Source organism: Myotis davidii, unplaced genomic scaffold, assembly GCF_000327345.1.
Source record: "Myotis davidii unplaced genomic scaffold, ASM32734v1 scaffold826, whole genome shotgun sequence".
NCBI classification, from domain to species: domain Eukaryota; kingdom Metazoa; phylum Chordata; class Mammalia; order Chiroptera; family Vespertilionidae; genus Myotis; species Myotis davidii.
Genome location: NW_006297142.1, coordinates 963261 through 974776, shown reverse-complemented (window position 1 = coordinate 974776; position 11516 = coordinate 963261). Strand labels below are relative to the sequence as shown.

Genomic DNA, 11516 nt, shown 5'->3' with positions numbered 1-11516 from the left:
AGGGCTTCCGCCGAGCGACTGCGGAGACCCGGGCGTGTGAGCCGAGACACGTCACAGAGTCGGCCGGGGCTTAGAGAGGATCTGGCCACCCCCACGCAGCTACAGTGGAGGCCTTGGTATCGGGTGTGGGCCGGGCTGTGCGGGCCTGGGTCCTCATCACCCCTGCAGGAGATGGGAAACCCCTCCGGAGCCCTGGCCAGGGTGGCTCAGTGGATAGAGCGTCGGCCTGTGAGTGCACCGAGGGGTCTCGGTTTCAATTCCGGGTCAAGGGCACGTACCAACCCTGAGGCAACCAATCGATGTGCCTCTCTCCCACCCATGTTTCTCTCTCTTTCCTCATTCTCTTCCACTCTCTCTAAAAACCAATGGGAAAAATATCCTCGAATGAGGATGACAAAACAACAACGAAGACAGCCTCTGGAAAACCACGCGCAGCATCTAGGGCAGCTGGTGCAGCGATGGCACTCCTACACCTTGCCCAACGGGGCGAGCAGGCCTGCTCCTGCGCATGCGCCGGGGAAGACCCCAATATGCAAACTGACCGAACAGCGCAACAACTGGTCGCTATGAAGCTCACTGACCACCAGGGGGCAGACCCTTATCTTTCTTCCCGCCCCCCCAAGGGAGGTGACCAGGGGGTGGGGCCGCCCAGCAGGCAGCACCAGGCTGCCAGCCAAGGTGGGTGCCAGTGGGGGTCCCCCGATCACCTGTCCACTGGTTGCCCCACAGCTTGGCCCTGATTGCCGGCCAGGCCTAGGGACCCTACCCTGTATGTTGGGAACAGTCTCTTAGAGTTAAAAATTAAAACCTGGCAAGGCTACTCTAACACTGAAAAAACAGGATGATGCGGCGATGACATGCATGGACTCTGGCTTGCACGTTTTGTGGTCAGCCCTGATTCTGACACTTATAACTGTGACAAAGCCAATTACTTCTCTCTGCTTAAGTTTTTCCATCCAGAAGATGGGGAAAATGGTACTACTGCCTCAGAAGGATCATGTTATGTACTACTTTTATAATCAGAGCAAAAAAATGTAGCTGCCCATACAACAGCAAGATGCCTCTCACCTGTATGAAAAGTATGGTCACTGGTGCATGCAGAGGGATTGCGAGAGGGATGTCCGACTGCCGGTTTAGGTCCTACATCCCCCGAAGGATCCCAGATTGCGAGAGGGCACAGGCCGGGCTGAGGTGCCCCCCTTCCCCCGTGCACAAATTTCATGCACTGGGCCTCCAGTTTAGTTATAAACATGTGATAAATGTGTCTCAAAATATACTGTCCTGCTATGGTATTCATGTGACTGAACGCTGACAAACCACCAATGAGGACTTAGCTGTTTTTGTTCACATCCGGATCCTCCATCAGCTGGGGACTCCGGGAGGCGTGAAACAAGACACACACACAAAATAGATCAATTGTGTATTTACTCCGTGAAGTTAATTTTCCTCGCCTCGTATCAGAGAGCACTGATGACGTTCTCATAATCAGCATTTCCACACCCACCCCACCCCACGGGGGAAGCGCTGAACGAGGCGGACTTTCCTGAGTCCATAGACTTCTTAGCAAGTTCTTAACTCATTTTAGTTGGAGAAACTTCCCTCCACTGAGGCACAGCAACTGGAATTTCCAATAGAATTCTGGAAGCAGAATTACCTAGATTTGGAAATGACTCCCGATTCTGATGTTACCCCACTCAAATGCAATACGGGGTTACATATGATAAACTCTCCTCGCAGAAGATATTACCACTTTCATTTGATCAGATGCATCACAATCCCTTATTTAGATCCATGCGGAACATCTTAAGTTCTTTCAAATTTAAATGCTGGTGGTTATAAAGAAAACTGAAAACAGCAGTACGTGGTTCAGACCTCTCTTCAAGTGGAGCTACGCTCTGAGAGTAAACATAAAAGTAGCCTCAGGAGAAACTGGTTTCAGGATTTTGGACCGAGTCTGCTCCAAGTCAGACCAATATCTTTGCTTCCTTGACCCAATTTCCTTATATTTGATGGGGTTGTCATTCTTGCATAGTTCACATGCGCTTTTGGTTTTGTTTCTCTAAACGTAAAAGGATACTTTTAATCCTATTAAAAAGCAAATAACCAAACTTGGATGTTTTCAAAGCTTCTGTTAAGCTTAGCAATAGAAATTGACAGTTCAAACTAAGTAACTGTAGATAGCATACATTCAAAATTAAATTTCACTTTCTGTTAAAGGCCATGATTTGTTCTTTGAGAATCTTCTGTGGTTTTGCTCAACTCTTCTTCTTCTTCCTTTTTTTAAAATATTTTATTGATTTTTTACAGAGAGGAAGGGAGAGGGACAGCTGCCTCCTGCACACCTCCCACTGGGGATGTGCCCGCAACCAAGGTACATGCCTTTGACTGGACTCGAACCTGGGACCTTTCAGTCCGCAGGCCAACGCTCTAGCCACTGAGCCAAACCTGTTAGGGCTGTTCAACTCTTCTTATCTAGACTGGATTTAACTACTTCAACAGCATTTAGTCGGTGTTCCCACCACGTGTCTGAGATTCGTTGTGAAGTCAGTGATGTGTCTGACCAAGCTGCTCCATTTTGGGCAGATCTAGACCCCGGATTGTCCCACAGCATCTTCACTGTTGGCCCAGCTGAGGGCGAGTCTCCTAGAAAAATTCAAACCATGCGCTGCACGCGTGTCACACAGAGTACTGCTGGACTCTTGGCCATACTTCATGCTTCTATACCTTCTGCTTACCAACCACGTTAGCTCCCTATCATACATAGGCTTGCCTTCCATCATTTAATTTAATTAATTTATTTAAAAAATATTTTTCTTGTTTTCAGAGAGGAAGGGAGAGGGATTTATATAAACATCAATGTTGAGAGAGAATCGTGGGGATTGGCTGCCTCCTGCACGACCCCTACTGAGGATCGAGCCTGCAACCGGCACCAGTGCCCTGACAGAATCGAACCATGACCTCCTGGTTCATAGGTCGATGTTCAACCACTGAGCCATGCGGCCAGGTGATCATTTTATTTTTTTAAATACATATTTTATTTCAGAGAGGAAGGGAGAGGAAGAGAGGGAGATAGAAATATCAATGATGAGAGAGGACCATTGATTGGTTGCCTCCTGCACACTCCCTACTGGGGATCGAGCCCACAACCCGGATATGTGCCCTTGACTGGAATCAAAACCTGGGACCCTTTAATCTGCAGGCTGACACTCTATCCACTGAGCCAAACCAGCTAGGGCTAGGCGATCATTAATTTTAATCTAAAAAGCGTTCCCCAATTCTTCTCTTCATTCAAAACGCATCCCTTAAAAGGCAGGTGGAAACCCACTGAAATGCTCATTGATTTAAGCTAGCTTTTCTCCTCCGGGGAGTGTAACGACGCACAGACTGTTAGCTGTTCAACATGTCTTCTCACCGGGGAACATTCTAGTTGAACTGAGTACTTTAAAAAGTTCACACGTGATTTCATCTCTCACGTATTACCCATTCAATCAATGTAGATAGTGATCATTAGTTTCCTCATTATTTACCCTAATCACACGTTTGGCATTTTATCAGATTGTGAAATAACTGTTACTCAACCTAGAAAGTTTCCATTGTTTTTGTAAACACTGTGTTGCATGCCTGGAAGGCAGCGTTCGGCTTGGCTAATGTCGGGCACCTGGTCTCATTCTTTGGAGGACACGACACTGATGTTTCATGCCAGTGTTTGCCCGTGTTATCAGTGGTCCGCTGTGGAGGCAGCGTCCCCCCCACTGCTGGCACCTGCCCCGTCCTGTTCTGTGCGGGAGGCTGTGGATTAGCAGCCAAGGCGTCCGTTGGGGAAGAAGCCCAGGTTGCAGGGACTTCATCCGGACCTGCCAGGTTGTGGATTTGGAGAGAACAGTGTTGTTGAGACTTTCATTGTTTGGACGAGTCATGAGCTCTTCGTTGGACAGAGACTGTCGCGCCCGCGCGTAGCTTTTGTGGGCTCAGGCGGCAAGAAGGCGGCCTCCTTTTACTGTTTTGCCTCTAAAAATGCAAGCATATGGCTTCTTGGAGGTTTTTTCCCCTTCTTCCTTCTCAGTTTTTCCTTTGGGAGCTCCTCTGGTCTTTTCTATCAAGAGCGTGAGATGTGCACCCATTTTCAATGATCTAGGGTTGAAAAAGTGAAATGTAATTATATTGAATACACAAAATTAGAATATAGTTTCATCAAAACTAAAGAGCAAAACAGTAGAAAAAATTTTAGGTACGGTTTAAAAAAGTTTTTTCCTAAAAGATGCAAAATTATCTATATATATAAAAGGCTAATCTGCAAATTGTCCCCTCGGGAGTTCGACCGGGAGATCGGGAGTTCAATTGCTTGCTATGACATGCGCTGACCACCAGGGTGTGGCGCGGGACAAAGGAAGACCCCTGGGCCGGCAGCCGGGGAAGGGAGGCCCGGCCAGCCCTGATCTCCGGCCAGGCCTAGGGACCCTACCCGTGCATGAATTCTGTGCCCTGGGCCTCTAGTCTATTAATATTACAGTCAAACCATGAATTACAATGACTCTGAAACCCAAAATTGCTTAAAAGCTGGAAATTTTAACTTTATACCTTTGAAAATTCAACTAAATTGTTTAAACCTTTTATAAGAATACAAGCATCCCTACTTCTAACATTCAGTGTGCGTTTAGCTGCCAACATAAAGCGCTGGGTCTTCCTGGAGGTGCTGTGAGGACTGTGCTGCCCAGTCCAGCGGACACTGGCCACTCGGGGCACCAAGCCCTGGAGACGGGGAGTCCGCAGGGAGACGGGCTGCAAATGTCAAGTACACGTCCGATTTTGAAGATTTCGTATGAAAGAAGAATATAAAACATCTCAAATAATTTCTTCTTTTTTTTTTAATCCTCACCGGAGGATATTTTTCCATTGATTTTTAGAGAGAATGGGAGAGAAACACATTGACTGGTTGGCTCCTGCACGAGCCCTGACCAGGGCCCGGGCCGGGGAGGAGCCTCCAACCCAGGTATGTGACCTTGACCGGAATCAAACCCGGGACCCTTCGGTCCGCAGGCCGATGCTCGATCTACTGAGCCAAACCAGCCAGGGCTCAAATAATTGCTTATACTGATGACGAGTTTAGACATAATGAGTTCAATATATAATATTAATTTCACCTGTTTCTTTTTACTTTTTAAAAATAAGGCACTTATATTGGACAGTGCTGATCTAGACCTACATATACAGGGTGTCCCCCCAAAATGTATACACACACTTTGAATACTTATAAAGGCAGTGTTTATTAAAATACATTTCATTTTCAACACTGAGCTATCGGCTGTTAACGTGTGGATAGATTTTTGGGGGGACACCCTGTACATACAAACTTAAGAGTGACAGGCACCAGCCCTCGCGTACAAGTCTGGCAGCTGCTGTACCCACTCACATACACCCCAGAGCCACACATTTACACAAAGAGAACGGAGACGCGGCACTCCCGAGAAGCAACACGCCGTTAGGAGAGAACCGACTTGACCAGCTATTCGTTGCCTTTTTCTCTTACCTGATGCTGCTGTTCGCTCTCCCTGACTCCGAGCGGGGCCCGCTGAGGCCGGCAGCGGCGCGATCCACCGACCTTTAACTCAGGCGGCCTTTGCTTCCAGGACACAGAGCAAGGGGCGCACAGAGGCGCCTCCCTGGGGGCTGAATGGTGTTAGTCACGAGCGTGGACGACGAGGGCTATGGGTCACGCGGTGTCCCGCTGAGTGACAGGTGCCCAGGTACCTGCAACACACCAACTGCTTTGTGGTTTTGTGACCTGAGGGTCCCCAAGGGCAGGGCCCGGGACAGAGCCCTTCGTGCAACACTGGCCGGCGGAGAGGTGTGCCAGGAAACAGCCTGGCAGCATCTGCAAAAACGTACACGAACCACTGACAGAGCCTCCCCGTTCCGGGGACTCCGCCTGCGGACACCACAGCACGCTCCGTGGGTTCCCAACAGCCGCCAACGTGGGCCGCCTGGTGAAACACACCCTTACCGCGGGAGACGCCTCCTGTACCCGCCTGCCGCCATCTAGGCCGGCCACGCTGCCTTTGAGAAAGCTCCCCAGGACTAGGGAGGCGCCCCTGGCCCAACGGCTCACTTCTGAAAACCAGGCAGCGCCAGCGGATTCCGTTCCATGGTAAGCTCCCAGGCCACGTTCAAATTTCATCTCTCACATTTCGTTTCAAATAAGGGGGGTTTTATTTGGGATTCTGACCCCTGTAACAGAAAACTGCAGTTCAGGACATAGGATTAAGGCGAACCTCTAAGACAGCGGTTCTCAACTTGTGGGTCGCGACCCCGTTGGGGGTCCAATGACCCTTTCACAGGGGTCGCCTAAGACCATCCTGCACATCAGATATTTACATGACGATTCATCACAGTAGCAAAATGACAGTGATGAAGCAGCCACAAAAATAATTTTATGGTTGGGTCACAACATGAGGAACTGTATTAAAGGGTCGCAGTGTTAGGAGGGTTGAGAACACTGCTCTAAGAGCTGTGCTGCTTTCTCTGCACCCTAAAAGGGCTTAAGGAGCCCCAGAGGGGACACCAGATGACAGAGTGTGTTTAGTCTATAGGATAGCAAGCTGGTCCAGAAGCATCAGCGAGTCCTGGCTGGTCTGGCTCAGTGGATAGAGCGTCGGCCTGTGGACTGAAGGGTCCCGGGTTCAATTCCGGTCAAGGGCACATGCCTGCATTACCAGCTTGATCCCCAGTAGGGGATGTGCAGAAGGCAGCCAATCAATGATTCTCTCTCATCATTGATGTCTCTGTCTCTGTCTCTGTCTCTCTCCCCCCGGCTCCCTCAGTGTGGGTGTGCAGTAGGCAGCCGATCAATGATTCTCTCTCATCATTGATGTTTCTATCTCTCTCTCCCATATATTTTTAAAAGTAGTAAAATAAAAATATATTTAAAAAAAGAAAAAGAAGCATTGGTGAGCTCACACAGTAACGCGGGCACGCCTGTATTAGTCACGCTGGGTGGGGGCGCTGCTGGCCTAGTGTGAGTGAGTTCTCACCCTGTTCCAGCGATGGCGAGCCTTTGAGCTCGGCGTGTCAGCGTTTTGAAAAACCCCAACTTAACTCTGGTGCCGTGTCACATAGAGAAATTTTTTGATCTTTGCAACCATAGTAAATCCAAGACTTATATTTTTGATATTTATTTTATATATTTAAATGCCATTTAACAAAGAAAAATCAACCAAAAAAATGAGTTCGCGTGTCACCTCTGACACGCGTGCCATAGGTTCGCCATCACTGTCCTATATCAAAGCGTAGTATGCAAATTATCCCCTCCACCAGAGTTCTTCTGGGAATTCGACCAGGGGGCGGGCTGGGCGGGGGAAGGGAGGGACACCCTTGCCATTGGTGGCAGCCGCTAGGGACCCTGCCAGTGCATGAACTTTGTGCACTGGGCCTGAGGTAGCAGTAATCAATGAGGTTAAGTTTATTATTAAAAAGCAAAGGGGCAGCCTTCCCGTTACTGTGTGCATTATGCTGTTCAAAGAGTGAACCTGCGGAGCGCTGCTGGGCTTCTGGAAGAACTGTAAGTAACCCAACATCCGCCCGCCTTTCACGCCCGAGCATCCCCCCACCGCGAGCCACGGACGGCGCTTACTTTTGTGGGTCTGGCTTCGGAGTGCCTTTGCAGTGCTTCTCCTTCTCGAGGCGTTTCCTGTTCCTCTCTGTTACCAGCTGCTCCCGAGGAACCTCTCGGACCCCCATGGCGGCGGCGAACTCTGCGGCCCCCCGGTCAGTCAGGAAGCAGTGAGGCGTCTGGACCAGATGGAAACGTGGTGAGTTTTTGAAAAAGTTGAAATCTTTTTAGCTGTTCCTACCGGGTGAAGAGAATGACTCCTCTCTGGGTACAAACCCTCAGAAGTGCAGATTTCAGTGGCTCACTTTTCTGAATGTTGAAAAGAGGCTGGCTCTGAGTTTTCTATTAAAAAAAACCCACAAAAACCAAAATGATGGTATAATGCTAGAGATGTGACTTACATAGGTCTTTTTAAAAAAAATCCTTACCCGAGAATATATTGAAGCATTTTAGAGAGAGAGGAAAAGAGAGGGAACGAGAGGGAGGAGGGAAGGGCAGGAGAGAGAGAGAGAGAGAGAGAGAGAGAGAGAGAGAGAGAGAGAGAAACATCAATCGGATGGCTCCCGTATGCATCCCAACGGGGGATCGAATCTGCAGCCTAGGTCTGTGCCCTGACTGGGACTTGAACCCTGGCATTTTGGTGTATGGATGACGCTCCAACCAACCAAGCCACCCGGCCAGGGCTACATACGATCTTACATTTAGAGAACATGATCCGTTTTTATTTAACACATCCTATGAAACAGCTGGTCTGTTCGCTTTGCATGTGCTATGCTCTACGTGTCGTGAGAAGGCTGGACATGGGACCATCACAGGGAGACAGAGCGATCACTGGTCAAGTTACATCGCCCACGGAGTCAGACCCTGGCTCCGTGGGGGGACTTGACATTCCTTCCCTCCTTTCACACAATTGGAAGAGTGACCTCAAGTACGTCCCCACAGGCAGGCCCCTTCGGTCACCCAGGGCCGCGGCCGCCCCCAGGGAAGGGGCGCTTCTCTGGCCGCGCGTACCTTCTCCATCACCAGCCGTGCCAGCTTGATGGGGTTCGCGATACAGCGCACGGCCGACACGGCGCCCGAAGACAGGTCTTTTCCACTCATGATACTGGCGTCCATTTCCACGTCCCCATTCACGTTCAAGACGGATCCACAGCCTAAACCCACAAGGACGGGGGAAGCAAGAATCCAGAATTCAGAACTGGCTCCCGAGCTCCTGCTGAGCTGCCCACTTTACCTCCCCCTCCACTCTGGCGCCAAAGGAATATTTCTTAAGACAGAAACTTGACTTGGTACCCCATGACCTGCCCATCAACACTACGGAGCCCTCCTGACTCACTCTCCCAGCTTCACCTCCTCACTTGGGCGACATGTCCCTGACATGTCAGGTTTCCCTGAACGCACCATCAGCTCTCACTGCCCTGCGCTTGGCAATGCTGTGCTCCTTCCCGCTAGGACACTTCCTCCAGCGTTCTTGGCCTGCATAATGCCCATAAGTCTAGTCTCTCTCTCTCTCTCTCTCTCTCTCTCTCTCTCTCTCACTCTAAATTATTATTGATTTCAGAGAGATAAGGAGAGGGAGAGAGAGAAACATCAGTGATGAGAGAACCATTGATCGGCTGCCTCCTGCACACCCTCTACGGGGGATGGAGCCCACAACCCAAGCATATGCCCTTGACTGGAATTGAACCTGGGTCCCTTCAGTTCGCAGGCTGACACGCTATCCACTGAGCCAAGCCAGCCAGGGCAGTCTAGCTATTCTTAGCCTCTTTGTGATGGTTTCCTCATCTGTAAAAATGGAGTGAGAACAAAGCTCAAGAATATTTAAAGGCTTATAAGCATATCCGGCCCTAACAAGGTAAAATTCAGTGTTTGGTATCCAGTAGGAAATTACCAGGCACACAGAGAAACTGGAAAACATGACCCATAATAAGGCAAAAAAAAAAATCAATCCATGGTAATAGATCCAGGAATGACGCAAATGATAGAATTAGTAGACAAGGATGTTAAAGCAGCGGTTATAACTATATTCCTTATGTACCAGAACGGGGAGGAAACTATGAAAAAGGCTCAAATAGAACTTCTAGAGATGAAAACAAAAGACGTCTGACCTAGAACCTACTGGGTGGGATTAACACCCGATCAGGGGTGTAGATGGGTCAGAATTGAGCTGAATTGTTGGACGCCTCGCCGGTGCCTGAGCCTTGCCCGGTGGGGTGGGAAAACCCACACACACGGAACGAGGTGCAGAATCGTGGAGCAAAGCGAACCCTTTCCGCAGGTGGTGCTGGAACAACTGGTCATCCACATGCAGAAGAAGATCAATGCAAGTGAGCAAATACGCACGTGACAAAAATCAACTATTTTCATAACCCAGCAATGAACAATCGGTAACTGAAATTTTAAAAAGCATGTCGTATTTACCCCGCCACCAAAATACAGGAAATAATTAGGTCTAGATCTAACAAATGGTGAGAGAGAATCATGGATGGGCTGCCTCCTGCACGCCCCACCCTGGGGATGGGGCTCGAAACCCTGGCACGTGCCCTGACCAGGAATCGTATCATGACCCCCCTGGTTCCTAGGTCAACGCTCAACCACCGAGCCACGCCACCGGCCGGGCTACGTAACCTTTTTGTACCTTAGTTTTCTCACCTGACACGTGAGCATAATGATTACACCCAACTCATCAGACCACAGTGCAGACGCAATGAGTTCATCATGCACGTTTCGCAGACACGGTCGGGCAAGCAGTGAGCATTCAGAGCAGTTATGATCGTTATGACTCTAACCCACTGAGCGAAAGGGGCAAGCACACACCGATCCGTTTTTCACGGCTGCATTTACACGGCGTTCCCGAGAATGCAAATCCGTCTACAGCAGCGGTTCTCAGCCTGGGCTGCACATTAGAATCACCTGGGAATCTTTCTAAAATCCTGATTTCTGGGCCTCCTCCCCCCTCCGGAAATTCTGTATCTTTGTTACTCATGTCGTGGCCCCCACCCCATCACAAAGAACAGAATTTCCGGAGGATGAGGCCCGGAAATCAGGATTTTAAATGGATTCCCAGGTGACTCTAATGTGCAGCCCAGGTTGAGAACCGCTGCTCTACAGTGACAGGGACAGCTCAGCGGACACTTGGTGCTGGGGATGAGTGGGGGAGAGTCACGGCAAAGAAGCGACTTTTTGGGGGTGATGGGAAGGTTTTAAACCTTGATTCTGGGCGGGCTCCCCTTCCCAGCAGCATGCCCCAGCCTTTCCCTCCCCTCTTGTCCCCCCACAGGCCTGCATCACCTAAACTCGAGGAGACCCACCAGCCGTGCACCAGCCGCCCAATGGCCAGTGGCAGCTCCACCAGGGCTACCCTCCCCCCCTACAACCTGCCGCAAGGTCCCTTTTTACCTGACTTTTCAGTGGCCAGAGCAGCCCCCCCTTTCTCCTGTTGCTGCTTCTACCCTAGGCCCTTCCTTGGGTCACTATCCCCAACTCTAATAAGCGTCCCCCCTCTCTCTCTCTTTTTAAAAAAAATCTTGCTTGTGATGTGGTTACACAGGTGTATTACGCATTTTTCACAACTCCAGATGGACGCAGTTTATGGTAGGTAGTCTACCCCCAACGCCCCCACAAAAAGATGTCATAAGAACACCTCTTAACGATGTGAAGAGGTTACAGGGGGAAAAAAAGGGAGGAGAAGCTTAAACAAGTTTAAAGCAACTTGGTCAACAGGTACTAGGAGAAAAATGAAATCTCTGAAGCATTTTAAAGTCGACCCCAAGGCGGATTCGCTTCAGGAACCCGTTAGACAGGGCCCCGTTCCTCCTCCTCCGGGGGAGCCGCTGAGCCGGCCTGGCCGCCGCGCAGACCCACCTGCGTTGAACTCGGGGTCGTCCTCCAGGACGGCCACCGCGCTTTC

General features: G+C 49.9%; 1 protein-coding gene across 1 annotated transcript in view; it reads right to left on the bottom strand.

Annotated features, from left to right (window-relative positions):
- Positions 1–11516, bottom strand: part of ASRGL1 (asparaginase like 1) — a 15470-nt gene that overhangs the window by 3035 nt on the left and 919 nt on the right. Inside the window, exons 2-4 of the mRNA XM_006772788.2 lie at positions 11471–11511; positions 8618–8760; positions 7628–7785 (exon numbers count right to left, since the gene is read on the bottom strand). Coding sequence (XP_006772851.1) covers positions 7628–7785; positions 8618–8760; positions 11471–11511 — 342 coding nt within the window. The remainder of the gene's footprint in view (positions 1–7627; positions 7786–8617; positions 8761–11470; positions 11512–11516) is intronic.